Source organism: Salminus brasiliensis, chromosome 1, assembly GCF_030463535.1.
Source record: "Salminus brasiliensis chromosome 1, fSalBra1.hap2, whole genome shotgun sequence".
NCBI lineage: Eukaryota > Metazoa > Chordata > Actinopteri > Characiformes > Bryconidae > Salminus > Salminus brasiliensis.
Window position 1 is genome coordinate 48,165,092 of NC_132878.1, and position 27,081 is coordinate 48,192,172.

Consider the following 27,081-nt stretch of genomic DNA (forward strand, 5'->3'; position numbering starts at 1 on the left):
TTTCATTATTTTATGTATTTTATTGTTTTTGTTACTTTTGTACAAAAAGAGCAAATTTGGCATACAGATACATTCACTTGTCACAGTATTTTTGTTGCTTTTGTGGTTTTAAATGCCAGATGGGAATCTTTATGTCTTAAGAACAGATAGTGAAGAACTCCCTCACCGTGATTTGCGATTATTTTTTACCTGCCGTCACGTTCTCTTTCTTTCTTGCCATATTTTTTATAACTCGTACTAAAACCCATGAAAAAAGTTCCGTCCAAATAAGATACCCTATGAATAGAAAAAAAGCAAACTAGCATGCAATAGCCGTATTCGGATTGAATTCGTTCAGCAGGACGTCTGTAATGCTCATTTTAGTTTTGTAATGCACATTTCACATTTTCAGTTTCTTTAGTGCTATAATTATTTTTATTCTATGAAATTACCACATGACGAGTGAATTTACCCAATAGTTTGCATTTGGTCACCTGATTATGCACCGTTCCCAACATGGGATCCAAGAGGTCAAAAAGACTGTGGCTCATGTTGCAGTTTGGAGCGAAGCAAAGTTTCAACAACGTGTTTCAGATTAGTGTGCTCGGAGACTAAATACGGCGAGCAGCAGTGACACAAGGTGACATCTGCCCCGAAAAACACATCTGAATCTGAAGAAGACTAAAAAAACAGAGCGCCCCTGAGTTAAATGATAAACAGTAGGTAATTCAACCTGTAATTTTCTCAGAGGAGAAGAGAGAAAAACACGGACATGAGCTCTATTCAGATGGGATTAAATTTACATGTGGTCCTGGGGTAATTCTCTATTCACAGGAGATCCTCTGTGATTTTACTTCCGTCTGTATCACCCGCCTCGTGTTTTTCTCTCTCCTCCAGCACCGATTCTCACTTAAGTCAGTGGCGCTCTGATCATTTTAGTCCCATCCAGACACTTTTCCCAGGCAGATGAGGCTTTGCACTGAAAACAAAATAAATTTGGACACTGCTACATACTGTATCTTAACATAATAGACACTGCATGTATGCATGTAATGCTAGACATTAAACACTTTCTAAATCATCATTTTTGGAACTTTGCTCTCCACCAAACTAAACAAAAAAGAGCCAGTGTGACCATGTGATACAAACATTCAGACACTAAACTCACTGGTCCTATAGTAATTTTATTGCCGTCTGAATGTATAAGTTTTATCACTGGGAACACGTTAAAAAAAACCTTTTACAGATGTCCCCTAAACTATTCCAGTCCTAACAGGGCTATGGTCGATCCGGACGGAAATAAAACCACAGAGAAGCCCCTGTGCAAGAGAGAATTACCCCAGGATCCCCATGTAAATTCATTTCCGTCCGAATAGAGCTAATGACAACTTTTGTCAATAGGCTTCGAGTACTTTGAAGGAGGAGAATGGCTTGACAAAGTGATAGTCCAGATTGCCACAGTGTGGGCACTGTTGCACGTTGCTGTACTCAGAGAAATACTGCATCCCCACCCGGACGTCAATGACAGGCTTTCCACAGTGCTTGCAGTTCAGTCTGGCCTGCGAGAACACAGAGAGAGATGGCACCATTTCAACAGAACATTGATTTAAATATTCCCACACTTAGCTGGTGTGCTATGCAGCATGCCAAATATAGCCAAACTTTACCTGATATCAAATGAAAGTGCGACAAATACAATTAAATCAAGATGCCTATTTTAACAGCATGTTAAAGGAGCAACCTGCTCTAATTACTTTACATATTTCATTCGTCACAGAATATAAGGAATAGTCAGTCAATTTTCTGTAGCAAGGAAACAAACTACTAAATTAGTAGACAAGCAAGTTAGTGGTTTGGGATAGGGAACTGAAACCTACTAGGCTGAACCAAACTTCATCAGAAATATCCTGACAACAAAACACACCAGCATAAGATGGTTGCAACTGTGGAATTATTTCCTCATATATTGTTCCTGAGAATACTCATGTGACATAACAGTCAAAACACCATCCCGCTTTGCTGCAAATGACTGCTGCAATGAGTGCTCACTTTCCTCTTCCAAACCACACACAGTGCTAGTATTTGTTCCTTTCTGGTTTCCTCTGTTTGTGTATATTTGTAACAGTGAATAGTTTCGAATCTATACAAAATGTAATGAAATGAGCATGAGGAAACAAAACACTGACCATTAAAACAAAACAAATGAAAACAACAAGTGAACATTTTATTTATTGAAAGACAATAGTTTTGCAAAACCCTATATCACCTATGTAATTCCTTCCTACACTGCCTAAATGGTTGTAGCAAAAACTGCAACCAAACACTTCCTAGAAACTGGTCTTTCGTTTTAAAGCATAAAAAGGATTCTCACACTACCACCACCATGTTTGACTGCTGGTATGAAGTGTGAGCTTCATGCTACATGTAACATGACCCGTTTTCTAAAAAGGACTGAAGTTCATCAAGATGTTTTTTCTTGGCAAATGTAAGATTTTGAGTCTTTGTCCCTCTTGATGGTTTTCTTTTTTCCATATTGGTACAATCATGAACGCTGACTTCATCTGAGGCGAGCACAACCTGTACTTTCTTAGATGCTCAACTGGGTCCTTTTGTGACTTTCTGGATGAGTTGTTACAGCGCTGCTGGAGGTGCTTTTTTGTTAGACTGGCTGCTTCAGGAAAACATTCACCACCGATTCAAGTTCCATTTGAGTGATTCCAGTCTTCCATTTGGTGATAATCGCTTTCACTGGAGTTTACTGGAGCCCCGGATTCTTAGAAATGCCTTCAGATTTTTCCAGGCTAAATGTATTGTATGAAGATGAATATGATGTCAATCAACAAATTCATAGATGAAGGCTGTCTGTGCTCAAATTCAGCTACCCAAGGACGTCTGGTGACAGGTAATTTCAACTTTATAACTGAGACTGGGTCCTATGCCTGCATCAGTATCAAGACTGCCCCCCCAACCCCCCCGTCAAGTACAAAAAACGTTCCTCACACCTTTTACCCTCAACTAAGCACAAATACACTTGTGCTAATTTCCCCATTGGCTCTTTAAGTCAGTTTAACTCAAAAGTGAAACATTTCAGCAAGCAGCTCCAGAGTGTCGTTTTCTAATTTAAGTTTCCTTTTGATTAACTTACTTCTAATGCCATGCAATACTGAAATTCTATTGTTAACCAACTTCTCTGTTCACTATAATATATCAGTATACCCACATCTGCTACTAGTTGACTATTTAGTACTATTTAGTAGGGCTGTCCCAATCCAATCAATTTAGGTGTCGGCTATTTTAAGCCTGATCCAGTTCCTATCCTTTGTTTTTTTACATCTCTACAGAACAGCCTCTGGAATTCTCTAGGTGTCACTGTAGGACTTTATTTACTGCCTGCAGGAGGAGTGTTCTCAGAAGGTAACAAAACATTATTGACTGGGGCATGGAACTATTTGACAGAGGAGTAGGATAATGCACACACATCATAAAAATACATGGTATTAAAAAAATAGCTCATTCACAATAAAATAAAATGACGAATGTAGCACGGCGTAATGTAGACAAAATTCAAAACAGCGCGAACTCTTAGCTCTGTGATGCTAGTGAAAGTAGGCTAGCACACAAACACAGTTTTCCTATCCATCTGATTTAAAGTGAACCCACTTGCTTCCGGAGGAGAGGCAGAGACATTATAAGTCTTATAAGTACTTTGGGAGAGGTCATCAACCAGAAGATTCTGTGAGACACTTAAGCCACACCCACACAATACACAAACTAAGCTTTATTCAACACTCTCTCCACACGCACACCTGGACAGTGATGCCAAACACTTTCTGAACAAATAAATGCAAGGCTTTCTGAGGCAAAACTTTTTTTGTTTTTGTTTTAAAGGTTAGGGGTTCATAAACTTTCTAAAGATGTGTTTTAAAGAGAAAGCAGTGATATTTATATAAATAAAATGATATGTGATATCATATAGTGATATATATATATAATAATGCTGTGATATACCGTGCCAAAATCTTTTTTTTAAAAATACCATGAAACACATTTTTGGCCATACCGCATCGCCCTATGTTGGATAATTGCAACATAAAAAGTGTAATTCAAATGTATTGTTTCTGGGACACTGTAAGACACTACATACCTGGCAACAAGGTGAAGCAGCCAGAATGTCATATGTATACATTGTGCCCAGCTGGTGCCAGCTTCCGTCCCATCGAGATTTGCACTTTATACACACGATTTTGTGTACTCCCTCCAGACAGTCCACACAGATAGCATACAGGTGCATGAGCCTCCCTACAGAAATATGAGAAGAGCATTGTTTTAAAGGGCTGAAAACACATTATTACTCAATTAATGAAAATGTTTTCTGCTTGGATCTTAATGATATACTAGGCCTCTGGTCAAAGAGGCGAATGCATTGTTGTACTGTGGTCTTTTTGTCCTTCCTGATTATAATACAACACATCAGGCAGTCTAAACACAGGATCAAGGCCACTTTGCTGTCAGGGTAACATTCATGTCACACAGGTGAAGATAAAAGGCTCTCCAAATCTCCCTAGTGCAATATTTCAAATCATTTTTCATTCTGCATTATAGTCACTTTGATTCACTCTTCTCATTCATTCCATTTAATGGCTACGAATGGCTTGATTATTCAGGTACCCTAAACTAAGCTCCCCACAGACACTGACCAACCTTTTACCATAAAGCACACATCCGAAAAGAGAACAGCTTTTGCTTATAGCCACCACCCACTCACTGTTCTCCCATCTGGTTTATGAGCTGTGTACCTACAACCTTCCATCACACTCGTTTTGGCTCACATTAAACCCATAATAACAAACCAATCGTGATGACAATGACAGTGTTCAGTGCAACAATAATGCTTATACTGAAAATGTGATCACTATTTTTTTTTTTTAAATCTTTCTGAGCATTGATTTGTGTCTGGTTGATTAGTTTGCATAAACTTCGCATAAAGCAGATCATTTATATGTAGGTTATGAGGTCAAATGAGTTTTTGACCTTGATCATTGATAGAAATTCCAAGCTCTTGAATGAATTACAATTTTTGGATCATTTCCATTGATTCATTCATCATGACATTCAGACACAACATACAATGTAACTGCCAGATTTACATTTGATCAAAAAGTGAAACATGATGGAGGCTTTTATGTGACTTTCAATAACAAATCAGTTTGCTACACTATTGCTAGTACTATTTTAACATACAAACTTCTGTTCAAAAGTTTGGAATCGCAAATCAAATATCTGTACAGCACAGGGAAGGGTTGTCCCTAAAACATAAGTGACAAGGTGGACTAAAACCACTGATAAAGCATCACCTCTACTGCTTTAAGAATGTGTCCAACACTGAGAATAAATAAAATTGAAACCTGACTAAACATACTGTAAATATTTTAATAACTTCTTGTTAATTCCCCAACTGAATAAAAACAAAAACTAATTTAGTGTCTACTTGATATTTAAATCAACACTGCATTTATAGTTAATTTAAAACCTACAACTATTACTGTAAATAAAAAAGCTAAAGTCATTTATACGGCAGGTGTTTCCAGTAATACACTTTACAGTTTTTATCAACATGCTTTTACTTTGGTGATAAAAGACCCTCACCTTGTAAGTGGCATGGCACATCATACTCAATCTCATCGTGGCGCGAGGGGCTGAGGAAGAGTGTCCCGTCCACCAGCGGGAACTGCTCGAAGATGGGCAACGCGCAGTGGCACAGGGCACAGTGGACTACATTGCGGTGGCTGGCGCTCAGTGCTGACAGGATAAACTTCCTCAGGTCCTCGCCCTGGCCGGCCTGTGCGTCGTCCTCCATGCGCACGTGGTAGGTGTTGAGCTTGTGGCGGGGAATGTGCGCCAGCAGCTCGGAGAGGTCCAGCCTCCGCAAGAACTGCACGGGGTTATCACCTGGCATAAGGCGGGGCAGGCACACGCCGGCAGCCGCCACCGCAGCCCCGTGGTCAGGATGGGTGATTCCACGAGCGGCTAAAAGGTGCTTCCGGCCACCCTCCATGTGGACTGCGCTCTTCAAGAACTCGCCCAAGTGCCGGGAGCTGCGTGGGCCTCCAACCTGCTGAGGGGAGAAAAAGGAGAAGCCAGAGGGTGGCGACTGACCAGGGGAATCACATGCCGCACCCATGTGGCCCCTCTCCTGAGAGTTCTGCCGGTCCATGGACTGGCGCCGAGAGAGCTCCTGGTTGGATCCCCGGTGAGCCAGCTTATTGGATGACTTCCCTTTCTTGGGCTCCTCTGGGGCCTCCCCACTGCACCCTCCAGAAGCACCGGCTTCCCTGGGCTTGGCACCGCTCTTCTCCGGCAACACTTTCTTCTTACGCTCGTCCTGCATCCGCTTGACCTGGTACCAGTCTGTGTCCTTCTTTAGGTGGCCTTGGCCGCAGCGGCACGAGCAGAAGCGGAAGGCTAGATCATAGCCTTTTTTGGTCCACATGTTCTGCCGGCACTGCTTTTCATTCCAGCTGCGTGCTCGGCCAATGCAGTTGAACTGTGCCAAGATGCTGCTCTCCCACTCGTAGAAGCACTGCAGGTGCATCCAATTGCCATAGGGACAGTGCTCGCTGTTGCACAGCACCCGCTGGTAGTCGTCCTTCTCCAGGTCTACGGGGCGGCCCATGCTGCACACCAGTGGTGTGGCGCATGGTGCCTCTGCAAAGTACAACAGAAAACACAGGCAATGTTTCCCTCAGTTTCACAGAGTTGATGTTCAGCTACTGCAATCGTAATGCTGATTGTGATATTTTTGCCAATTTAATTTAGTCCCAAATCAAACATTCAAGAAACATTTATACACAGATCTGTTTTCCAGTCTGCATTGCACACTATTATCTTTAAAAGCTTAGAAAAACAGGCAGCAGTTTTAAAAGTTTATGGAGATGCAGTTTGAACAGTGCCACCTATTTAGTTTGCACTGTAGTTTCAGCACAAAACTAAAGAAGCAAAATATTAAACACAGGGTTGGGTATCACGGTATACGCCATTACCAAGGGTAGTGCAGATGACTGTATGATTACATGGCTTCCATACCATCTCATCCTGTGCTATTTTAAACCTTTAATAAGTATAAAATATCATTCAATAAGTCTGACAACAACTGTTGAACTGTTCTGAATCAGGAGAGTGAAGCTGGTCAGCATTAGCTCAGTTTGCATGATAATCTTCTAAAACAGAACAAATTTAAGTCTCAATTTGAGATACCATCAATATTTTTTAAATTCCGGGGTATACAGCATTACCGTCATACTGCCCAACCTTAGTGGAACACCAAACATGCCTTTGATGATCACTTTGATGTGGGAGAAAGGGAATTTGAGCATGTGATTTAAAATTTTGGTAGACCCTTAGTTTTAAAAGGGGGATTTCACAGACTGTTCAGAAGTTCTGAATCATTAAATGGTTCTAACCAAAGTAAGTCTGAGTGGTTTGGTGTGAAATGTTTTGCTGTAGAGCAACTTACCAAGCTAGAACTGAATCAGACAGGTGCATATACCTCTAAATCATGACAATCACTTCATCCTCTCCCGTAAAACTGCATCGCCCTTTCCACCCGATTTGGATGAATGATATATTTTATATGTTTCACATAAGCAGTAAATGTTGACATTAAGTTTTAAGTATGTCTTTAATGCCCTGAACATTTTTTGACAATTTTAGTTTTTTTAAGTTTGACCACTGCTTATAAGTGCACAGGATCTGTATATGGGTTTGTGTCTTGTAAAGCGAATATTTTAAATGAGTAAATCTACCATGCCTTTTTAACAGTCATGTATTTTGATTGTGGTCTATGCAATTCCTCTTAATTCCGACCTTGGTCGAATCATAAATGCATATCTATCAATAGACCACTTATGGCACTGCAGTGCAATCTGGACAAGGTTTAAGAATCAGTGTTCTATTTGTGCAAACTCTGTGGGTGAGCTGCCCACACAAAGAAGAGCACTCAAAAGAACTAAAAGATATTATGCAACACACTTGCAGGGACCGGCTATGTGTTCCTGAGATGCTGTGTGTGTGTGTATATATATATATATATATATATATATATATATATAAATATATATATGTGTGTCAGTGGGAGTGAGACTGTGTATATAAGAGAGAGAGGGAGAGAGAGGGAGAGAGAGGAAGGACACACTGACCCAAATTCATCTGTTAGTTGAACACTATGAAATGACTGTGCTCCTCAATACAGTTAACACAGCTCAGCTCAGCTATGGCTGCTCCTCTTATCTGACACTGGTGCAGGACTAACACACACCACAGATTCCTCAAGATGTGGCTACTGCCTTCAAACCTAGCGCCACACTAGTGAGCAGTCCTTGTCGGCCACTGCGAAAAAACACCTAGAAGGCCTCCTTCCACTTTCGCTCCGGTGCTTTACGTGAAGAAACAGACATGAATCTTTTGAATCTCAGCGTTCAGAGCGAGTACCCTTGAGGAGCGAGGCCTACACAACCTTGTCGATTAGGACGGCATGGAGGAAGCACTGAAAGACAAGGTAGCCCAGTGTTAATGGCGTGACAGCTCAATTCTGCATCACAACGTCAGACCTGCCGAGACCCGCTCGAAACAGGTCCGCGCGCGAGCAACAAAGCGACAAGTGATGAGGTTCGAATCCGGTTCCCCGAACCGATTCTTAAGAACTGACTGTTCAAAACGAACCGAGCGTCTGATTTAACGATTCACTTTCGTTTCTGGCGGGGGGGTGGATTCGCGGTGAGTAGTGAAGTCAACTCTGTTCTTATCTTATCAATAATTCTCATCTCCTCCATATACACCGCCGTTCAGCCAGTGGTGACAACTCGTCTTAACGGTGTCAGAGAGAGTCATCCGTTCAAGAACACACTCTTTACTCCACAGCAAGATACACTCTGCAGACTGAAGATAAACGAATGTCCTTCTTAATGTTGCAGTGTGGTATTTCTCTTATTTTTCGAGTTGCATACGTGGTCTCGACTCTGTAAGACGGACGTAAATATTGCGTAGGCGCCACAAAATAAGCTCGATTCAGATGAACTTAGGAATCGGTTCGACTGTTTTGTCGAAAAGAAGTGGTTCAGAAAGAACGACTCGTTCCTGAGTCGGACATGGCTAGGAACGAAGGTAATTTCGCTTTAGCATCGCGTAACATAAGTGGCAGGCTTCCCCACACACCCCCTTCTTCGCTTCCTCCCCCACTCCAAACACTCTGTGGAGCCCCCATAGACAGTGAGTGTTTTCACTCTCTCCCCACCTCTGTTTTCGGTCGGCTGGGCTGCTGCAGTAGCCCCTGCTGTAGCTCCGACGGCCCCTTGCGCTCCTCCAGCCGTCGCCGTCGCCGTCGCCGCTGCCGAGGCTCCATTTTCCTGCTCGTCGCCGCTGCTGTTCGTCCGCTTGTTTCTCTTCCCCTTGCCGCTCTTCTGGTTGGGCATAGCGGCCGTGCTCTCGCTCGCTCGTCGAAGAAGCGACCGCCCGTCCGTCAGCGACTGTCGCCAGCCATCCCGGCCCAGTTTTAGCTCGTGTCTGTCGGTTTGGAGACAGAACGCGCCCGCGGAGTCGTTAGAGCTCGACCATCACGGTCCTAAGCAGCGAGCTTTCTTCTGACAGCAGACCGAGAGCCATGGCGAAGGCGTGTCCGCTCTGCTTGTTTTGATTCCTGTCTCTGAAGTGGCGATGTCCGACTCGTCAACGAATCGTTCTTCTGAACCGATTCTTTCCAGTAAAGTCAAACTAATCCAGACTTTTTGATGGCATTTCAGCAAGGGTTACTTTAGTGTTCTAATAAAGTAATATATATATATATATATATATATATATATATATATATATATATATATATATATATAATATTGGTGTAAAACCATAGACCTTAAAACATTTACTTTCCTCTGTGTACACTGCCACCTTCCTCTCGGTGTTTGGTAGTCAGAGACACGGATCAACAGTTTCACTACGCACTAGCCTTTAGTCCGCCTTTGTTTAAAGCCAGACTGAGGCTCATTGAGTAATGCTGAATTGTACATTACACCAACTCCCGGCCTCGAAATGTAATTAAATCGCTTGTCCGATTCTCTGAACAGCACAGTTAAAAGGAATCGGCTCGTTATCAGTCTTCCCATGCTCTTTAGAGAAAGGGGGCGGGGTGGAGCTCTTTCCGCCCTCTTCTACGTCACGGAGCCACCGCCTCCCATCTCCAACTGCGGGGTTATTAATAGCAGCAGTGGGGCAGTTCCAGGGCCTAAAGCTGGACTGCTCTTATAGAGGGGGAGTAGTGTGTTAAATAATCTTCTGTCCTTAAGGGTAACAAGTTGCCCATTTTCCTCATACTGGAAATACAGTCTACAGATTATAATGATGTCTTATAGTTAATGTTGATCGTGTCTTAATGAAATACATATAATTATAAATAAAAATTAGACATCCATGCTGGTTAAGGTAAAGGGGGGGGGGGTTACACAAAAAATTGATGTAATATGTTGTTACTGGTACAATAGTAAGCCTGACATATTCACTTTCGGGGGGGGGGGGGGGGGGGTGTTACTCTATTTTCATACTACATAGCAAAGCACTCTTGGCGCAGAGGTCTGAGGGCCTTGCTCAAGGGCCTAACACAGGCAGCTTGACAGACCCAGGTACCAAACGCACAAGCCTGTGTTCAATAATCCAGTGTTTTAACCACAGAGCCACCAAGTGGAAGTTATGTTCCACTTAAATTTTAAATCTGGGCAAAAAGCTTCTCTCAGCACTATCGTTAAACTATGTCTCAGACATCTGGCAGTGTATTTGTAACCATTTTGTGTCCCCCATCACCATCACTATGAATAATTCAGACTCTAAAATAGTATTTCACACCAAACCTCTCTGAATGGTTTTGTGGACATCTTAACCATTTAATTGTGTCCTTTCCTTTTAGCATCACTGGTAAATAGCTCCTGTTGTAACTTTAGGTCATCTGGTAAATCATGGTGACCTAATGTCTACATTTATCTCGATAAAGATAACACATGCATCTCCTTTCTTATCTGGTTCAGGCATTCTGATTCACAAGCAAAACAAAGCCATTTTGAGAGACTTCAAGAGGTCAGTTTTAATGAATGATATCAAAAGGCAAATATAAAGGCAAAGGTCACAGTCTGAATCTCAGATTTCTCCCTGCCCCCTATATAGTGCACATCAAACATCATAAAATAATGGCTTCCACACCTGTGAAGTATTATATGCCTGTATAGGCGCTCATCTGAGATTCAGACAATGAGTCTAACATTTCTTGATACATTTAAAATGCACTGACCTAATTACACATTACTCCATATAAAGAGACAAAGCCAGTCAGAGTTTTGCTAATTATGTCGCACTAATTTTAATGAGATGCAGTCTCATCAGTCCAAAATTAAAGTGTGTTGAAAAGGATTTCAACAGTTCGCCAAAATAAGACAGCATGCGTGATTCAAAAAGTGCTTGCCATTTTAACAATATAATCTGAAATACCTTATAGAAGTGTGTACACTTATATAACCTTATGAGGTATTTCATTAGTTTAAGGTTTCAAAACTGAACATTTTCTAGATTGGAAAAGCTCATTTATCAAAATTTTATGTCCAGATCATTTAAATGGAAAACAGAAATTGTGTCACTTATGAATCAACTAAACATTTGGCACAAATAAATCTGATGGCCATTTTCACAGTAAGAGTATTGCATTGGAAAGTCATTGGCACTGTAAGTTTTCTGTAAGACATTAAAACTTAAACAGTAGAAATTACACTGATGTCAAGCATCCATAATCCTTGCTCACACTCTAATACAGTACAAGATTGATATGTGCCAAAAAAAAAAAACATTTGGTTTTGCAGTCAAGCATTTAATAAAAGAAAACCAACATCTATAAGAGGTAGCAACCTGACCACACGAGTAATAAATGGTTGTTGCATGTTTAAAAGGGGGGGGGAAACGTTTGGGATGCAACTCATTCCTCTCAGCAAAAACAGCTTTTATAAAAAAAAATATTCCAATGTAGAAAAATGATACATTCTTGAGTGTGTGATATCAAAACGCTCACTCATGTAGATCTCTCAAAAAAACTGCTGTTTTTAATTTGACTGGAGGACAACTTGTCAGGTTCATTCCTGCAGCAATATGACATCCACGTTGTCATGAACTCCTTGCAGTAAGAGTTCCCCCTCGAACGTGATGACCTTCTTTCGCTTGGCTGCTTTCAATGTTCCGACGAGCGCCTCGAAGAGGTTGGCACACTTGTCATCATTGAACAAAACTCCAAATTTCACACTGGTTTTGCCATCTGGGTCTGTAAAAGAGTGAGGGGTGTTGATTGCCTATGGAGCATCAAAGTCTCTATCTGAGCAAAGTTTAGTTAGTATGCCAGGTACAAAACAAAAAAAACATCATTAGTAACGCAACAACCCATCGTGGTTGTTAGTACTACTCATAGCTGTATGCCATTTGTGACCATTGTGTTGATAGAATAAAGACAAAGTGGTTTCTTAAAGCAACAGTTTAGAAAAAATATTGTTAAATATAATTTAGTAATCCCATAAAGACAGTCCTGCAAAAGGACAATTGGGGTTTCATTTGGTACAAAAATGAATAATCGTTTCTTTTTTTACATGACTATTTTGTAACCCTTTTTATCTCTTCAAAATCAAAACAAGGCTATTTTATTATTGCACACTTCACAACATATGTATGTTAATGAGCTCTGTTCTGATTGGCTGCTCTGTACTGTGCACTGTGTGTACTGTGAGTTGAAACTAATGTAAAGTGTCTCAGTTTCCAAATCCTAATGTAAACTGAGAAGCTTAAATAATGTTTACTTACTACAAATAGACAATTTTGAAATAGTCATACAGTCCTTATAAATGAATATAAGTGTAGTTCAGTGACACTTTTTACAATAACTGTTTAAGGCAAGTATGCTCAGTATATGTACTAAGTAGTAGAACCGTAACCATAACCTTCTTTTTCATCATTCCTTTAAATCACCAATACACAGAGAATCACAGCACAAGGATCACTGTTCATATTGAAGTGTTTATTTAAAACTCTTACTGTACAATATCCTTTGTACACAATTGTACACAAACTAAACATAGTCCTAGCTAGCATGTGTAAAATGAAAATTGGTATTTCATGAGCGAGCTGATTCTGCAAACAGGCAGTTAAAGAGAAAGTTGGCAGTGTGAGTAGCAGTCCAATGCTATGACTTGCAAAAACTATTTGCTCATAGAAGAAAAGTAGGCCATATATAAATGGCTGTCGAAATCAACCTCAGGGCTCCGTCAGAATTGACTGGACATGTCCCAAAGATGCAGTGAACCAAAAAAAAAGAAAAAAAAAAGAAAAAGAAAAGTACATCCTCCTGACAATTATCCTAAATGACATTTAGAGTTCACCTACTGACTGCAGGCATGCAGTGAGTGTAGTAATTACTGTAAGTTACCTACAAGTTAAAAGAGTTGCTGTAAATGACAAAAATATATAAAAATGCTTACTTTTACTGCCAAGCCGACGAATCTCGTCCACAAGGAGTGTTACTTCGTGATCCACATTCATTTTTTCCACTGAAAGAGAAAATGCATTTTTGTGGATTATTATCACAGAACTGTTTCAAGGCATGTGTGCAGAGGTTCTCAGGGCCTTTTTGAGTTAAATGACAAAAGTCTTAAGGTCAACTTATTTAAATAAAAAAAAAAAGTGTAATAAATACATCTTAACACAGACTATACTGCAATTTATACTTGATCCTGAATAACTTCATTCTTTTCAGTAACAACTGTACAACCAATGACCATATATATATATATATATATAATAACCATTTTACATCACATTAGTTCAGTCTTAAGTCAGTCATATAAGTCAACATGTTAACAGTTCAAGGTCAGTCTTAAAGAACCGTAACAAACAGTATGTTTAATTCTAATGTACCAGGATATTGTCATTACATTAGTATTAGCAGATTCTCTGTATTCTCCGCATTGGACAGATGTTTAGATTTAAAAGAGGCTTGATACGTTTATTAAACTTTAGAAGAGCAGGATGTTTAAGTGATGCAGGGCTAAAATATCCGCTTTTATTCATTTTACTGCCTTAACTGTAGAAAGGCAGTTTTAATACAGATTTCTCATCAGCCGTACAGTTGCAAATTGATTCAACCCCAAGAGAAACCACTTGTTGAGCTATTTCTTTGCCCATATAAGAGAGAATCTTATGTTTGTGGTATATGTAATGTTCAAAAGATCCAATTGACACATCTGTGTAATAAAGTGTGTTTATTTGTGTGAATAAGCTTCAATGAAAACATGAGTCAGAAACCCTTGTAATTGCAGGAAATGAAACGGGGCAGTAGATGGCAGCGTGGAACTAGGTGCCAGATGCTTTAAAACACAGAACCATTTTCAATGAGTTCAACTGTGGTAATTCTTTGAAAAGCTATTAAATTGCCATCACTACTCAAGATTAAAAGATCTTTATGAAAAAAAACTTATTTTAATTATTTACTTACTTTAATTATTTACTTATTTAAAAACCTCCTTATATTTTCATTTGCACAGAAAAAGAAAAACACTTAATTTCCAAACTCAGTATTCCAACACTTGGAATAATTTTGGACCATTTTATCTTTTCAGGATAAATTTATCATGATACACTGTATACCTTTTTCCTATACATATAGATATTATCAGTGCTGAAAAACAATAACTGCACATTTCATTACCAAGAGAATAATTCTTTACATGGATAGAGTGCAGCAAAAACAAACGGTACCAAGTACAGGACAGTATTTGTAATTAGTACAAACAACTGTAGTATACTAGTAGTTTTTAAGAGTGTGTTTATACTGGATAGCTTTAGCTCGGTTAAAACTGGCCCTGGTGCCATTGCTCCATTAGTGCGGTTCACTAGAGTAAGTGTGCACTCCGCTGCGCGCCAAACGAGCAGACTAGACCCAGAGCGCCTGAGCGAGTAAATCTCGGCCCATTTCTAAACGAGTTCTGGTGCGGTCTGTTTAGAAGTATGAACACATACAAACTGAAGGCATCTAAACAGACCAAATGCAGGACCAGTGATCTATTCGCCCAAGCTCCGCTTCTCCCAGTGAGAGACATGACCTGCCCGCTTCAACCCACAACAAGTTTGCCCACTATGGCCACAGTGCTATCGCTATTAGCTATTGCTTGGATCACACAGAAACTGCAGACACATCCTTCTCGTGCAGACCCCCGCGAAATTATATAAATATAATGCTTTAATTAAATATAAATATATATATATATAAATTTTTTTTTTAATTAATTATATATGAAAGAAAATGCTACCAGTATTAGTCAATACTCAAGATAAGTGGTATTGTGCCCTTTCTATTCTGAAGACTTCTACAGCCAAAAGAAAAAAAACCCAAACAGCACATTCTGGCTTCAGTCCAAACATTCACTGCACCAGTAGACACCAATAGACACCAGTAGACACCAATAGACACCAGCCCCCTGCTGTACAACAAGGGAAACTGCATCCTTATATGGAGACAGACAATGATGAAGACCGAAAGGAATTTCAGCACTTAAAACATCTGCATGAGAAATGTAGACCACTCTTAAAACATACATTGACTAATTCTCAGTGACTTTCAGCTCGGCTTTCACTTAAAACAACAGGAAAAGTGCGATCCTGATCATATAAATCATATTCACTTTACAAACTGTGCACATTTACAGAGCACAGCCCTCCAGTGCGAGTCCCGGTCAAAGTGTCGTAAGGTGTCTGCTGGGAGGCGCCCTCACAACTCCAGACAACGAGGACCACAAACACGACTTTCACGTACGGTTAGTCGTCTGGGTCCGTTTATAACCAACCAGACGTCGAAGACTGTGTGTTGGACAGTCTGTAGCTGCAGTAGGCCGGAGGAAAGAGGGGGGGGAGAGACAAAGCTGTTGCATTGTACCGGCTTTAAGATGCACATGACCACTGGAGCCGCCGAGCCCCGTAGCTATAAGCACTCAACGCGGAAGTTAGCACGGTGTTTCAACATGGAAAAATCCCCACGTGGAAACAAAAGCCGGCTTAAAGCAAATCAAATCTATTTATGATGTACTGTTCATTAATATCAGTAAATATTTAAGCCGGGAGCCGACTGACGGCGCATAAACTCGGTTTTACCCACAGCCCAAGCAAACGCGGGTGCCGGGGCTCGCCTATAGGCAAGCGTTACCTCCACACATGAGCGAGTAAAATGTGCACGGTAATAATACATAAAGCGCACCTCATCACAGTCGCGGTCCGAGAAGTTTATAACGCCTCCACTCACCTAGACGAGGATGTCCTCTCCAGATGGTGCTGCTCAGCTGAACACTGAAGACCGGACTGACTGAACTGAGAAACTAACGCCATACATGGTGCTGGGCGTGACGTCACGCGCACCCCTGCCCAGGAGTGCTGAAACCGATGTTTCGATGGCAGACCCTGACTCCGAGTATCGCCTACGATGTGACCGTAATTTGTTCATTTAAATGTGATCAAAATCTTTTTAGCATTTTTGATTGCTTCCCACACGCAAAATGAGATTGATGCATTTTTTGTATTTGGCCGCCAGATGGAGCAGTGTACCATCGGTTCCTCTGCTCTTGACGTATTGCAGGCTAGGCTACTGCTAAAAGCGTGTTTCTCGGGAATGGCGTGTACGACTTTTAATCTAAATTTGTGAAGTTATAAAAATGAGCATGAACACATAGACTCTGATAGTATTATGCTATTTTAAAAAGGCGCCCAGTTTGGCACGAAACCGACTATCCAATCAGGTGTCTAGTAGCTTGTGACGTACTGTGCGTCCAACGCGCTATGATGTCTGGGAAACGTAGTTTAATGCCTCTGAGGATTACATTTGAGCCAACCGCACGATAGCGGACTTCGCACTACAGTGGAGTCGCATGTCCTCGCGAGTAAGGTAAACACTGGGACGGCATGATTTTCAGGTTAGTGACACGCTGTGTGAAACCTCTAGGCTCTAGGTTCTGTCCTCGCTGAATAATGCGCTGAACGGTACTGAACATTTATGTGCCGCAGTTTGTGACATTCAACCCGACAGCTGACTCCTCCGATGGGTTCTGCCCAAGAAACCTCGCTGTACCCCCGGGTGTCAAAGTTCACTCTGTCTGCATTCGCCGCTACTGTTGCAGAACTGGGTAATGAACAGCCCAACGATTTAAACAGAGGTTTATCCCCACTTAAAGCCGTGTACTTTTAAGCTCAATTTAAAACCTGGATGTTTGCTTTTCCTCTTTTGTTGCTAACTCCATTTCAGTCACATTCCCCCTGGATCTTACGAAAACGAGGCTTCAGGTTCAAGGCGAAGTGGGTCTTGGGAAGCATGGCAGGACTGAGCCTACCCGAACTGTCTACAGGGGAATGCTGAACACAGCTGTGGGCATAGTGCGTGAAGAAGGACCTCTGAAATTATGGCAAGGGGCCACACCTGCTGTCTATAGGCATATAGGTGAGGGTTTTTTTGTTTATTAAGGATACAAATTATTATTATTATTGCTAATAATAATAAAAGTAGAAAAAAGACCAACATATGGGCTGCTATACACAATAGTCACAAAGTGAACATGACGTTAGTGTTAAAAATAATAATAATATAATATAAAATAATAATAAGGTGTAAAACATGCCTTAAGTAGCTAAACGTAAAACTAGCAAAAAAGCAGATGTTATAAAATAAATAGATTTCTTTCAGTGATATGCAGATTTCCATTATTGGAAATATAAATATTGATTACTGGCTTGGACGATAGTAGGTTGACCCCTAGTAAAGAGAAATCATACAACATTATCTAGCATTTTTACCTTGGAATTGGTTTCTTGGAATAACTTTTCGTGAGCTTCAGAAAACATTGAGATGCGATGTGACCTGTACTCTGGAGAAGAACAATATCGTTGCTACGCCGAGCTCAGAACGCTGCTAACTGCACAATGTTACTTTGGAGAAGCGGGCAGGGTAACACTTGTCGGATAATATCTGTTTAAAATCTTCGAATAGTACTCGCGTATATAGCATGTAAAAGAAATGCATGTAATAGAGGCCCTAGGGTGGGAGGCCAGGAGTAACAAATACCAATACCAGTTCTCGGAGAATGCTGCTTTAACTGGACGAATTATTTCTCTGATTAATCTTTTAAAAAAAAAATCTTTCAAAATCAAGAATCATGCTGGACACAATCTGACCATGCTCTGGCTGCATACAGAACCATGTACTACTAACACTCTTGTTCTTTTGCTCAGTTTATTCCGGCGGCCGGATGGTAGCCTATGAGCAGCTCAGGGAGTCTGTCTTAGGGAGATCAGAAGATGGCAGCTTTTCAGTTTGGTAAGTTTACTTACTACCTACTTTATCACTTGGTTTAATCTATTGGATGGTAACCTAAGTACCTCTTCCTGGGCACAGGAAGGCTGCAGTTGGAGGCATGGTGTCTGGCGCCTTTGGTCAGTTCCTGGCCAGCCCCACTGATCTTGTGAAGGTACAGATGCAAATGGAAGGAAGAAGGAGGCTGGAGGGCAAGCCGCCTCGGCAAGTAATCCCAAGACCATAAACGAAGCACTCTCTGGCCTTTTTCTTCTGTTAGTGCTTGTGTTTTACCATTGTTTTGGTTCAATAGAGTACGTGGGGTTTACCATGCCTTTGCAAAGATCATCTCGGAAGGAGGCATCAGAGGCCTTTGGGCCGGTTGGGTACCCAATGTCCAGAGAGCTGCTTTGGTCAACCTAGGAGGTGCTGCAAACACTACACATTAATTCACACAGTTCAACCAAAAGTTGGTAGTCAGTTGATTTTTTTGAATTTGTGATTCTTTCCTTTATGCATTTAGATCTCACAACATATGACACAGTGAAGCATCTTCTACTAAGACATACCTCTTTAGGAGACAACTGGCTTTGTCATGGATTGGCCAGGTGAACTGTTCATATTGTCTCTTGAGGATTTGGAGTTTATATAGAATAGAAATGCATACCAGGCTGTACAGACTAAATCTCCAAATGGTGAGGGGAAAAAATGATGTAACAATAACAAAAGAAATGAGAGGAATACAGAGTACAGAGATAGAAGGAAGGCTTTAAACTAACAGCCAAGGTTCTAAACATTTTCAGTATCACTCTCAAATTTTGATGTTTAACCATATTAAAATCCAAAGAGATGTTAACAACGTTTACATGCACATCAGTGGTGCAATTGGCTCTAACACCTGATAGTTAAACTGATTAATGCTCTTGAAGGGCCTATTGATCCTGGTCTGACTAAGGTCTAGTTAAGCTTAGCCCAGTTAAGCCCAATTAAAACGTAGGTTAAATCAATTTTGGCCAGACTATTGCAGATGCAGACCTTAGTTCCTAACCCTAAGCCAATGTTTGTATAGTATATTGCTTTTTCAACATCTTGCAGTGTTTTTTTATGCCATATGTGATACTTTTAAAAAATAAAAGGCAATGAAGCTTTGTACTATTGTAAAGTGGAAGGTTAACAATAATGTTAATATATCACAGTCACAATTTTTTATTATTAATAATAATAATGAGAAGAAGAACAACCACAAAACAAAAAGGAAGAAGAAATAATAATACATTTATTTCTAGATCACCTTCTACAGATCCAGGGTTGCTTTACAAGAGAAATATACAAAAAAGACAAATAAATAACTAAATAAATACATAGCATCAATATAGATTATATAAGTCGTTAAGGTTGCATGGTCAGGAAGTCTGAATTTTGAATTGCTCCCCAGTGCCAACTATAAAAGTTATTCAAATAAAAAAAATAGAGGCTTCTGTACCTAAACAGTGCATAATATGTCTAACAAAGACCCATTTAAGATTCAGTCTGTATGCACAGATCTCTACTGGACTGGACAGTGTACAATTCAGGTTTAGAAGACCTCTTTTCATGAGAGTTGGAAACCATTTGGGATTCAGACCTATTTGGACACTTATGATGCATGTGGTTCTTTTGTGTGATGTTCTTGGTTTAAATGTGCACCTGCAGACAGTTTCAGAGCGCAGGTATGTTCACAGTAAAGACAAATATGGATGACCCATTCACACAAATGTGAACCATCCAGAAAAGTGCAAGCAGAAGAGTAGAGGTGACAGCAGGCATGTTGGGTATTACATGTTAACAGGAGGAGGTGACATGAGCAAATGTTATAGAATGAGAGAGAAATTCAAGTTTTCTTGAGAATGCAAATAAATAGAGAGTTACATTTCTAAACTGTTCTGCAGCACTTGTTCTGGACTGGTAGCGGCTACAATGGGAACACCAGCTGATGTGGTTAAAACAAGAATAATGAACCAGCCTCGAGATTCAAATGGAAGGTAAGTTTGCTTGAAATTACATTTAACCTAAAATATTAAGGTAAAAAAAATTAACTATAACCTGAAACACGTTAAACACATTAATTACATTCGTTCACAAATGCTATCTGCTCCTTCTTCATATCACTATTAGTATAGTTATCCTATACCTTATATAATACCTGTAACATTTATAAAATAGTGCTTTGCTAAAGTATGTCCTGTAATCAGATCGGTTTAAATTACTTTAATATTTTGTGCAGATCCTCAAAATGAATTAGTTTAAAGTGATATTGGTTTTAATGTAAAAAAAAAATGTGTAAGAAAAAATTAATTTGATGAAAATGAACCAATTGAAAAATGCTGTTTGCATAAGAATGCACATATTTTAGCTACAAATTTACACAGATAAAAGACCTTCACCTGTCACCTTAATAAAGATAATGAAAGCTACATCATACCACCCAGGCAAGGTGGTATGACAAGACTATACTTGTAAACTTAGCAGAGCAAGAATTGCACTTTGTGAGGACAGAAACAAATTAGCCAACAATGACGTTGAAGAAGCTATAGAGATCAGTAGCCGAGACTGCAGTGAAGGTGCCCCAGTGAACAGTGTGAATAGTTCTGAATACAACTGGCCTGTATGGAAGGGGGCCAGTAAGGAAGTCATTAGTGAAAATCAAACACATCAAAGCACTAATGGAGTTTTCCACAATGTTTTTGGTCAAGTTGCACAAGTGATGCACAATCCTAAGACTACCCATTTCTCAAACATACCAACAGTGAAGTAGGTGAAGGAGGTGGCAGCATCATGGTGCAACCTAAAGCTAAACAATTTGCTTTAGTCTTCTTGGACCGCATTACCTCTTTCTTACTGGTCCTCAGCTCCTCAGGAGCCCCCCAGGGCTGTATGCTCAGGCCTCTCTTGTATTCTCGACACAACCTGATCATTCTGGAGCAAATCTGTCAGGAAGAATGGGTGACAATCTTCTAGACAAATGATGAATTTCATTTACAACAGGGGTTATATAATTTTGTAAGCCACTGTAGTACAGTCTATAAGTAATTGAATAGGGGCAGCTTTTGATGTTTTGCCTCATTGCTGGAACTAATAACACATTTTATAAAAATTATAATGCATTTGCATCTATACAGGGCGAAACAGGAATCATAGCCTGTTGAATATGAGTGGTTTCCTAATATTGTATGTAATATTTATTGTGTGAAAATAATCTTAATGTAATAAAATGGTCTGAACAATTGTGCTATTTCATATGGAGCCCTGAAATGTATAAATAGTGTACCATTAAGCTGTGATTCCCTTATGGTTTCACCCTATATAGATATAAATGCCCTTTCATTGAATTTCATTTCAACCTTACAGGATTTTAGAGCCAAAACAACAAAATGTACCTACAGGGTTAATAAAACTGACCAAGTCAAGAAGCACCTCATCTTTGGTCAATGAAATTTCAATGTCTGTCTATTTCAAAGGGGTCTCCTGTACAAGTCGTCTGTAGACTGCCTGGTTCAGTCTGTCAAGAGAGAGGGATTTTTATCGCTTTACAAAGGCTTCCTACCCACCTGGCTGAGAATGGTACAGTTTCAAACCATTTTCATGTATTTGTTATTTTCATGAAGCCCACACATCACTATTTAGCTGGCATTTTCCAAAATTCTCATCATCTCTGAGAATTAAACGTTCATTAGACATCAAAACATAATAGTTTTGAAACAAAAGTCTATGAAAATGATAGATAGATTCCAAGATATGGTCTTTTTGTCTCCTTGGCCTTATGCATATAGGTTATGTGTACTTTTTGAGTACATTTGGATATTCTACAAAGACAAGAAGATTCAAACCCACTTTATATGAACCAAGGTTGCATTCAAATATAGATGTGGATATGGAAGAAGTTGAATACATCTAGTTAAATTGCTTGTTACAACATGCAGTATTTATTTTTGCACTTTATGGATTCATCTACAGTAACTTTAATCTCATCCTTTGCCCGCACTCTTGTTTATGGCTTTGCAGGCTCCCTGGTCAATGACGTTTTGGCTAACTTTTGAACAGATCAGACGAGTGGCAGGCGTCAGCTCATTCTAAAGATCTGAATCAAAAGAGGTTGGAGAATAAAGTACTAGCCACTGTGGAAAAACGTTGCTACAGTGCCATGACAAACTTGTAACCTCAGTCAAGTCCTCAGGGCAACCCAACAAGATGTGTAGACCTATGACTAAGCATGACAAGAGAACCTCCAACTGTACTTGAACAGCCTTATAAAGACTGTAAAATTCATATACCGTCTTGCGTAACAGTTTGGGTTCCCATGGTCAAATCACTTTTTTTTTTGTCTAAGCTTTTTGTATAATTCACATACTCTACAGATACACACTTCTGTCCATTCTAAAGTGCACTTGCTGTTAATTCCCTTAATTTCACATGTTGCGGTCTAATTGCCTCAGCAGACTAAGATACGGACACTATGGTCCAAGGATCTCAAGTTCAATTCCTGGGTTCACAATCAGCAGCCAGAGCCTGAGATTAGAGCTTAGATACCATAGCTTAGAACCATAGATTGACTGTTTCCCCTGAGACTTTCTCCCCTCATCACTTTCACTGTGATGCTGGATGGCACAGGTGTCTGTTGGCTGATCCTCTAAGCACGTTGGCTGACTAGTGATGCTGCATCAGCAGCAGTTTGAAAAGAGGTGCTGGCTGATTTTATGTGTATTGGAGGAGGCATGTTCTTGTCCTCACCCTTTTACTGTCAGAAGTAAGTGCAAGTGATTGGGTCCCAGTGAGCAGATGAGTTAATTGGCTCAGCTAAATTGGGGAGAAAAAAAAAATTAATAATGGCACATTGTTTTTTTTTATTTTAATGTGAAATTCAAAAACTACAAGAATAGTGTTCAGAATTGAACACTGATAAGGACTTGCTTATTTTTACTTATATTGACTGTATGCAAACTTTTGCAAAGGATTTTACTTCATGTTTGGATGACTGTTACCTGTAATAGTGTAACCTAGACATGCATACCTCAGTCAGTGTTGTTGGCATAAGTCATTGTATGTATGGAGAGAAATAAATACATAAAAAAACAAGCAAAGAAAGTCCAAGCAAACGATCTAGACTTATCTTTTCTACTTATTGGGGGATTATTGAAGTAGGATCTAAAGAAACAATTTAATCTACTCATTTCAGAGACGTCATTTGAGATATCTTTGAAGGCATTTATACTTGTTAAATGTCTAAGTGAGATTGTAAATGCAGATGTCTTGAGTTGCCATTCTGAATAGTCAAAATGCTGTTGTTTGTGGTCAAAACTCATTTGTAGATATCTAACCTTAAATTGAGGACAATCGGACAAAAGCCATTTAAAACACCTGGCAATCAACAGTAGATGGTGCTAAAGCAGTCATTTATTTACTAAGCACAAAATCCCTGCTGAAACAAATGTCTCAAAACTGTGCTTAATTGTTCGTATCTGACTTTAGTGGTCATGGCAGGCAGAAAACAAAAGGAGAAAGATGGGTGAGAACATTTGAAATAAAAAACTGCTGAGAAATCCAGATCAAGACTAGCTTTTGCTACTAGCTGGTTTCACGGGGTCTAGGCTGGTCTGATGCTTAAAGTGGTTGAAAATATCATCATCCAGGCAAAAGTATACCCATAGTGTATGATTTCAGGGACTAGATGGTCTAATAAACTCAACTCATGATGGTCATCATGGTCATGCATGACCAATACGCTGACGCCCGATTAAGCCGGTTAACATGCGTTGTCATTCTGGTTTGACCGTGAACTAACAGGGCCCATATCCTATATTTATATATTTGTATTTTATAAATGATTGAAAAACAACAGCTTCACAATCTCCACCAGCTCCACTGACTATAGGGGAATAGGGGAGAACAGCTTCACGCTCATTGCTAGGCAAGACCCTAAATGCTGCCACAGAGCTACGCAACATTGATGAAGCGGGTAGAACTAATTACCCCCCCCCAAAAAATATATATATATATGCACAATATCTCAGAAATTGATTTTCAAACTGGTAAACCTCCCCATGCAAAAATGCAAGCCCACATTAGGCTAATACACTCTATGGCTGTCTGGAATGGGAGGTAGGTAGCTAGCTGAGTAGATGCCCTGTTGTTCACACTGTCTCAGGAGGCGATGCAGTGGTGAAGGCCTCTGTAATCAAATGATGTCCTGACAATGCCAGCTCACTGCTAGCTCTAGATAGGATTGTTTAGCTGTGTTGACATTAGCCGTTAGCATTTATGCTGAATAAAACTAAAGGCTAGATTCAGACATGACTGGGTGTCTTTCTGCCTCAGAGACATTGTGAAGAAGGTCAGAGTAACAGAGGAATCTTCTTAGTTGGCATATTTATTAAAGATTTCAGAAGTAATTTCGGATTTCAGTCAGAGAGAGAGAGGGTTGGTTTGAGTCAGAGGATTTTTTGTATTTTTGATCAAAGTTAACAGTATAGTCTGTTTATAAAAAGACGGGAACATAAATCAGACCTACGTGTATTAGTTAGCTAGTTAGGTCACACTGGAAAAATAAATGCACAAATGTTTTATCAACAGGTCCATACAAAAATCATGAGCTATTAATGTCCATAAACGTTCAGCAGGTTTATCTTCTGTAAGATTTGAAAATGCGTTTCTGTCTCTGAACCCTGTCTGTCTGAGTGGTCCGCTTTACAGCTGCAGCGTCTGCTCGCCAACCAGTCAGCACTCAGTAGCAGTGATGCTTGCGTCTCTATTGCCCAAACCCCGTTTACTGAAGAAGAATGGAAATATACAGCTGTTTTCTTTGCGTTTAGTGAAATACATAATTCTACTTTTTAGTAATAAAGGGTCTTCCTTGATTGTAACTAGCTATCTAGTTTTTAGCCGTTTAGCTCCGTTCACCCCTATTAATTAAGGACTCGCTCGCGGGCTCCCTCTGGCGTTTCGCGGTCATTTTTTGACGCAACGAGGGGAAATGCGAAGTGGCATTTCCGATAGCATCAGAGCCGGTTTATGAAGAGCCTGGTCACTCAAAATGCTCCATGTTAACCCATTCATTTTGGATTCGTTCGGGAGAGCAAAACCTAAAGACATTCACGCATAGTAATTCCCCTCTATGCCCGTTCCCTGGCGCTGGCTCCCTGTACTGAGCTGTTAGGCTGCTCTCCTGAGCGCCCTCTGGCGTTTGACCGATCAGTTGCTCCCTCCTCAGTGCAGCTTGGGTGCATTTCATGTACGTTCGTTTGACGGCCTGTTTAGTGTTGTTACTTTATAGAGATAGAACTTGTATCTATTTCTACAAGTCCTGACTGTGTAATAGCTTTAATATCAGTTTAGAAAAGAGGAAACGCGTCTGCTGGAACTAACCTGCGACCCGGAACACAAACACAGCGGTCCCCGTCTCGTCAGTTCCTTCAGCCTGTACCAAGATGGCGGCACCGGGTGGCGGTGCTTCTTCTCGGCGGCTGGTCCAGTACGTGGTGGTTCGCTCAGACTTGGTCCACGGCTTATCCTGGCCCCTTGGAGCGGTTATCACACAGGCTTGTCACGCCGCTACAGCCGCTGTTCACCTGCACTACGACGACCCCGACACTCAGGAGTACCTGTCTGAACTGGACAGTATGCACAAAGTGGTGCTGCAGGTTCGCTCTCTCTCTCTCTCTCTCTCTCTCTCTCTCTCTCTCTCTCTCTCTCTCTCTCTCTCTCTCACACACACACACACTCTTACTCACCCTCTTACTCAAATAGTGTTTAGTTGATTTTGTTATAGACCACCCTGAACCCACCAGTGTCACTGACATATATAAAATAAAAAACAGGGTTGAGGAGCTTTGAAAGTTGCTAATGATGGATGTGATCAAGCGAAATGAATTGTCTTCCTTTTGGACATCACTTAATCTTCTACTCACTTAGTGAGATTAATAGAACCTTTGACCAGGGGCGACCCAACTTTTGCATGCAACTGTATGTATGTTAATGTCTGTCCAGCATAGTGCTTTACAGATTTACCTTCACTACATCTTCTAGGGAGATATAGTTTGCATAATGCTTAGCTGGTTCGGATATCAGCAAGCAGTCAGTACCAGCAGACATGGTTTGCTTTATGATTTAAATGCTCTTGAAGAAATCAAATCATTTTCTGGAATATCTTACCAGTTTTCATTTCACTCCTAGGCACCAGATGAGGCATGTCTCTCCAGCTTATCAGCAACGCTCAGTGAAAAGGGCATTGCCCATAAACTGTGGATGGAACAACCCGAGAACATTGCCACTTGCCTAGCCTTGAAACCTTACCCGAAGGAGACTGTACAGCCTTTTCTCAGAAAGCTCAAGCTTTTCAAATGATACGGCCACCTCAAGAGGACATTCTCTTCCAGCTTCGTCTTCACTCTGCTGTGCACGAAACAGGCTCAGTAAGCAAATGCCTTGGAGTGCTGTTGGCGCACAAGGTAGCAGTTCGTCTAGTCCTCGTCTGGTTGGGTTCTGCTGCCAGTTTCACTGATGGAGGATGTCCCAGTCTCATATCACTTGAAATCCTGCATTCATGTAAGCTATTCATTAACACAGTAAATTAACCAGACGAGTGTCCCACAAGAGGAGGACAAACTAGGTTAACTGAACTGGACTTAACTGAAAAGCATGAAGCTGTTGATGATCAATTAAACGTGGTCTCCTGTTTA

The 27,081-nt window shown here is 40.5% G+C and overlaps 4 protein-coding genes across 4 annotated transcripts; 2 read left to right on the forward strand and 2 right to left on the reverse strand.

Moving 5' to 3' along the window:
* On the reverse strand, positions 1 to 9,686 carry heca (hdc homolog, cell cycle regulator). Its single transcript, XM_072680544.1, has 4 exons — positions 9,269 to 9,686; positions 5,626 to 6,684; positions 4,124 to 4,278; positions 1 to 1,538 (listed from the first exon to the last, which is right to left on the reverse strand). Exons 1-4 carry the CDS (start codon positions 9,444 to 9,446, stop codon positions 1,374 to 1,376), a joined length of 1,557 nt encoding a protein of 518 aa, XP_072536645.1. The 5' UTR covers positions 9,447 to 9,686; the 3' UTR covers positions 1 to 1,373.
* A 1,389-nt stretch (positions 9,687 to 11,075) lies between these two features.
* On the reverse strand, positions 11,076 to 16,504 carry abracl (ABRA C-terminal like). The gene is made up of 3 exons (XM_072695968.1): positions 16,337 to 16,504; positions 13,524 to 13,592; positions 11,076 to 12,319 (listed from the first exon to the last, which is right to left on the reverse strand). Exons 2-3 carry the CDS (start codon positions 13,582 to 13,584, stop codon positions 12,135 to 12,137), a joined length of 246 nt encoding a protein of 81 aa, XP_072552069.1. The 5' UTR covers positions 13,585 to 13,592; positions 16,337 to 16,504; the 3' UTR covers positions 11,076 to 12,134.
* A 466-nt stretch (positions 16,505 to 16,970) lies between these two features.
* slc25a27 (solute carrier family 25 member 27) lies at positions 16,971 to 22,496 on the forward strand. Its single transcript, XM_072680557.1, has 10 exons — positions 16,971 to 17,000; positions 17,092 to 17,210; positions 17,330 to 17,521; positions 18,310 to 18,394; positions 18,473 to 18,595; positions 18,684 to 18,796; positions 18,894 to 18,978; positions 20,299 to 20,391; positions 21,868 to 21,970; positions 22,412 to 22,496. Exons 2-10 carry the CDS (start codon positions 17,126 to 17,128, stop codon positions 22,481 to 22,483), a joined length of 951 nt encoding a protein of 316 aa, XP_072536658.1. The 5' UTR covers positions 16,971 to 17,000; positions 17,092 to 17,125; the 3' UTR covers positions 22,484 to 22,496.
* A 3,334-nt stretch (positions 22,497 to 25,830) lies between these two features.
* Positions 25,831 to 27,081, forward strand: ptrhd1 (peptidyl-tRNA hydrolase domain containing 1). Its single transcript, XM_072680569.1, has 2 exons — positions 25,831 to 26,043; positions 26,576 to 27,081. Exons 1-2 carry the CDS (start codon positions 25,831 to 25,833, stop codon positions 26,744 to 26,746), a joined length of 384 nt encoding a protein of 127 aa, XP_072536670.1. The 3' UTR covers positions 26,747 to 27,081.